General features: G+C 62.9%; 1 protein-coding gene across 1 annotated transcript; it reads left to right on the top strand.

Annotated features, from left to right (window-relative positions):
* Positions 1–1,184: 1,184 nt before the first annotated feature.
* On the top strand, positions 1,185–4,954 carry Foxj1 (forkhead box J1). The gene is made up of 2 exons (XM_035447961.1): positions 1,185–1,826; positions 3,487–4,954. The coding sequence occupies exons 1-2, from the start codon at positions 1,329–1,331 to the stop codon at positions 4,252–4,254; spliced, it is 1,266 nt and encodes a 421-aa protein (XP_035303852.1). The 5' UTR covers positions 1,185–1,328; the 3' UTR covers positions 4,255–4,954.
* Positions 4,955–5,329: the final 375 nt, after the last annotated feature.

The following is a 5,329-nucleotide window of genomic DNA, read 5'->3' as shown; positions in this document are numbered from 1 at the left end:
TTCTGCGGATATGAGCGACAGGTGGCATCAGAGAGTCACACTTGCCTGCGGGCACCAGGGAAAGGCCTCAGAAACCAAACAAAGGCCACTGGCAGCCCAGTGAGGGGAGGCTCCAAGGGCACGGCTCCCCGAGACTTGGTCTCCAGAATCCGGGCCTCGGTTCCCGCAGCCGTCCTACCCGACGCGTGGGGGAGGGGTTCCCGGGGCCTCGGGCGGAAGCCGAGCACCCGCCGTGCGACCCAGCGCGGGGCTGTCGGGCGGGAATGCCCAGAACCTGGTCGCGGCGGCGGGTAGGGGGGCTGGGTGGCGCGGGAGAGGGCGGCAGAACGAGGGAGTTCCAGAGAGTTGCCGCCAGAGGAGCAGCCAGGGCCCGCGGTCTCCTTGGAGACGCGCTGGCCAATGAGAGCGGCGGAAGCTGTTTATAGGGGCGGAGCGTCGCCATGGCAGCAGGAGAAGCCTTCAGAGCGTCTACTTAATGCCGGTCCCCGGGCCGTCGGCGCTCACAGAAGCGCCGTCGGGCGAGGGGGGGGCGACGAGGGGCCCCAGCAGAGCCCTCGAGCTGGGCACGGAGAGCCGCGGGAGGAGGAAGGAACTTCTTCCAGAACCTTCCTCGGGCCGGGCCGCTCTGTGAGCCAGGTAAGGGACTGGGAGGGCTGCGGGCCGCGGCGTGGGAGGGCGGGCGTCAGGACCCGCGGCCGGCGGGCCGGCCGGTCATCCATCCCATCGGCCGCCCACCAAGGCGGCGGCACCCGTGACCGAGACCCGAGGGGCGTGGGGGAGGCCGCTGCCTGCCTGTCGGTAACTCGGCCGGGACCCTCGCTCCCTGCCTGCCTCCCTCCCTCCGAGGCTCAGGTGCCCTCCCCGCCTTAGCCGCCGCACCGCCGGCCCTCCTGCACCACCGGGTGCGAGCCCAGCTCCCGCTCTCTGGAAGAAAGTTAGACTGGGCCTCCCTGCCCTCCTCCCTCCCTCGGTGGGGCCGACGAGCCCGCCCTCGAAGGGCAGGTGGAGAGAGGAGGAGCAGGGGTCAGACAGAGCTCTGAGTCTCCTCTCCGTGACCGGGACACGGGTCCCCAGGACGAAGGTGAAGGGTGTCCCCTCCCCGGCACCGAGGTGAAACCCTCGCGGTAGGGAAGAGTGCTCAGCCCCGCGTTGCTCCCGCAGGCCCCGCATTCGTATTCGGAGGAGGCGGCCCCCGGGTCGCGGAATGGAAGTGAGCGTTCTGGAGGCTGTGTAGCCGGAGCCTCGGGTACCAGCGGGCCGGAGAACGCGGCGGGCCACCCGGCTCAGCCCGTGGATGTTGACCGCCCCCTCGGAGAGACCCCGCAGACATGGCGGAGAGCTGGCTGCGCCTCTGCGGAGCAGGGCCCGGGGAGGAGGCCGGGCCGGAGGGCGGCCTGGAGGAGCCGGACGCCCTGGATGACAGCCTGACCAGCCTGCAGTGGCTGCAGGAATTCTCCATTCTCAACGCCAAGGCCCCCACCCTGCCCCCGGGGGGCACCGACCCCCACGGTTACCACCAAGTGCCCGGCTCGGTGGCGCCCGGGTCACCCCTGGCGGCAGACCCTGCCTGCCTTGTGCAGCCGCACACACCCGGCAAGCCCACGTCGTCGTGCACATCTCGAAGCGCTCCCCCAGGGCTGCAGGCCCCGCCCCCCGACGACGTGGACTATGCCACCAACCCGCATGTGAAGCCACCTTACTCGTATGCCACTCTCATCTGCATGGCCATGCAGGCCAGCAAGGCCACCAAGATCACTCTGTCGGCCATCTACAAGTGGATCACGGACAACTTCTGTTACTTTCGCCATGCGGATCCCACCTGGCAGGTAGGGGAGAGGAAGTGTGGGTGGCGGCCATTCCCTCCTCACTCCCTGGTCTGGCTCTTGGCCAGATTCACATTCCAGATCCACAAAGCCCAAGGAGGCACCTGGCTTTGAGGTCAGACGGCTCATGAGAGGGCCCTGGCAAGTTCTGGAGCCAGGGCTTTGGGGTGCAGACGTTGAAGTTTTAGGAGAAGAGGGATTGATAGGGCACATTGGTCCTCCAGGCCCAGTGCGGCCTCCTATGAGGATGACACTATAAGGAACATTCTTGTCCCACGTCCCAGAATTCCTAGACACTGTTCTGCCCAAGGTTGATTTTGTCAGAACTGGACTCAAAAATGGAACCCAGGTGACCTTCCTGCCAGGTTCTGCACCCCGCCTTTTGCCTTCGGTCTGGAGAGTAGGGCAGAGATGAGCAGTAGGGGAGAGGTCATGAGGTCATCCTAAAGTCACTGACCCAGCTTCCCACCTCAACTCCTCCCCAGTTTCCTGCCTCCACCCTGCCCCCTCAGCCAGCCTCCCTTGGGGGCAATTACCTGAGCCAGTTGCTTCCCACAAGGGCGCTACCGCTGCTGCAAAGGCTTCAGGTTCCAAGTCTCTGGAACCTGGCACAGAGCAGCCAGTGGGCCCAGGCTGCCATGTAAACATCCCAGCCTTGCTGGCCAGAGGGGCACTTACTATCCACCTACCTGCCCCGCTAGCCTGCCTACCCTGGGCTCCTGGACACCGCCATGGTGTGAACACAACTAAGCAGCCAAACGTGAACAAGGCAAGATAAGGCCAAGTTCACACTGCTTTGAATGTCTTCCACTATCAGGGTCCAGGTGGTGGAGACAGAGGCCTCAGGTGGCCCAGTCTTCATTGAAGCACCCGTGGAGGCAGGGTGTAGGATCCAAGTCCTGAGGCATTCCAAATGGCCCTAACCCCGGGTCAGGAGACCCCCATCCTCTCCTTACTCAAGGCCTGTGCCAACTCAGGCCCCAGGAATGAGCCTTCTGCACTTGGCTGGGTAATAATCTACAGAGGTTTGGGTGGGAAGAGAAGACTGTGGGGGGTGAAGGCCTAGGCCAGCGGCTGGCTCAACAAACAAGGAGCCACTAAATATCCCACCACACACACCCATGCGGGCACGCAGGAGCGCAAGTGCGCGCGCGCGCGCGCACACACACACACACACACACACACACACACACACACACAATTCTTCCTCACCCAGCCCCCTCCCTTAACCCACCCCCTTCACAAACAGAGGGAACCAGCCAGGCAGAGGGAGATGGCTGTCCAGGCCTCCAGGCCGCGGGGGAGCTGAGGGCTTTGGCCAGGACCTGCAAGCAGCAGAGGGAGGGAGGGAGGGAGGATGACAGGGGGTGGCACTGAGAGCCACCCTGTGGCTCAGAGCTCGGATGACTGAGCAGGCAGATATCCCAGCAACAGAGAACAAAAGCCCCCCCCCAGCCTCCCCCCTCCACTCTGGGCTCCTCATGCCCTGTGGCTGGTGTCCCAGAGTCCCAGCTGCCTGGTCAGGGCATCGGGTTGATCCACCCCCCACACACACACCAGTCAGAGAAAAGATGCCCAGAGCGTTCAGGAGCACTGGGTGCCACCCCAACACCATTCCCCTGATCCCTCTGTGCTTTTTCTCTTGTTCTGTCACTGCATCCAGAATTCCATCCGCCACAACCTGTCCCTGAACAAGTGCTTCATCAAAGTGCCTCGAGAGAAGGACGAACCTGGCAAGGGGGGCTTCTGGCGCATTGACCCCCAGTATGCAGAGCGCCTGCTCAGTGGGGCCTTCAAGAAGCGGAGGCTGCCCCCAGTCCACATCCACCCTGCCTTCGCCCGCCAGGCCTCACAGGAACGCAACACCGCCCCCTGGGGTGGGCCTCTGACCGTGAACACAGAGGCCCAGCAGCTGTTGCGAGAGTTTGAGGAGGCCACAGGGGAGGGGGGCTGGGGCACGGGAGAGGGCAGGCTGGGGCATAAGCGAAAGCAGCCGCTGCCTAAGAGGGTGGCCAAAGTCCTGAGGCCTCCTAGCACATTGCTGCTGACCCAGGAGGAGCAGGGTGAGCTGGAACCCCTAAAAGGCAACTTTGACTGGGAGGCCATCTTTGAGGCTGGCACTCTGGGCGACGAGCTAAGCTCACTGGAGGCCTTGGAGCTAAGCCCCCCGCTGAGCCCCACCTCGCATGGAGATGTGGACCTCACGGTCCATGGCCGCCACATCGATTGCCCTGCCACCTGGGGACCTCCAGCGGAGCAGGCTGCTGACAGCCTGGACTTCGATGAGACCTTTCTGGCCACGTCCTTCCTCCAGCACCCCTGGGATGAGAGTAGCAGTGGCTGTCTGCCCCCAGAGCCCCTCTTTGAAGCAGGGGATGCCACCCTGGCCGCTGACCTGCAGGACTGGACCAGTGTGGGTGCCTTCTTGTAAGCGGTCAGGCCCCACCCCATCTCCGGACAGTGCCCAAGTCGGGGCCCAGAACTGCCTCCCAAGATAGGCCCATGGACATCTCAGCACCCAGGCAGGGACTGGGCCAGGTCTCTGAAGGCTGGCTCCATGAGGCCACACTGCTGCCAGCTGGGAATGTCCTCATATCCAAGCCCAGAAGACTGGGAACTGGGGGCCCAGGACCAAAATTGCTGCCTCCCCCTCATCAGCAACCCCCATACACACAGTGTTTCATTGACCCATGCTCCCCCAAGCCCAAGAACTGGCAAAGGCACGCCCCGGCCTCTCTACACTGTGTCACAGAAGCCTGGAGGGGCCTGCCAGGCCAGGGAGGAACTGAACAGGGCCTTTCTCAAAGCTCTGCTTCGTCTTACCCACTCCTGCTGCTTCCCCGGGTGGGCCTCTACCCAGAGAAAGTTCCCAGGTACAACAAATGCTAATTAGATGACAGCAAATTAACCCCCTAGAGGCCCCTCCCGGCAGAGCTTCCCCAGGGGCCCTGGCAGCCTTGACTAGAGAGAGCGGTGGCAGGGGACTGGGGAAAGGAACCAAGAGGAGGCAGAAATAGGGAGGGTGCAGAAAGGTGTGGCAGGACGGTCCGTATGGCCTCTGGGCCTTTTCCCTGGCCCATCCCCGGCAGAGAGGAGGCTGCAAACCTTTGAGGCTGACTTGAGGCTGAGAGCAACAGGAAGTTGGGTTTGGGGTGGTTGGGGCAGGGGCAGCCAGGTTGCTAGGTGGGGGGGAACAGACTAATCTAGTGAGATAGTTTTAGGGAAAGACTGAACTGGGAGGGAGGCCCAGCTTGCTGGGGACACTGGGACCAGGAAGGGGACAGCCCTATGCCCCTGTCTGCACTGGGGGGACCAGGTCTTGCTCCACCCTGACCCCTGGGGCTGGGATGCGTATCTACCCTCCACGTGGGGCAATTTAACCTTTTTCGTGTAAAGTTCTTTACAATAAAATTTTTTCAAAATAAAATTTTTAAAAATCTGAACATGGTCATCATTCCGGCTTTCTTTGGAAAGACAGAGCCAAATGTGGTAGCTTGTGGCAGGGA

This window comes from Cricetulus griseus, chromosome 7 (genome assembly GCF_003668045.3).
Source record: "Cricetulus griseus strain 17A/GY chromosome 7, alternate assembly CriGri-PICRH-1.0, whole genome shotgun sequence".
Lineage (NCBI taxonomy): Eukaryota > Metazoa > Chordata > Mammalia > Rodentia > Cricetidae > Cricetulus > Cricetulus griseus.
The sequence above is the reverse complement of the archived record's forward strand: the minus strand, read 5'-3'. Positions and strand labels throughout refer to the sequence as shown.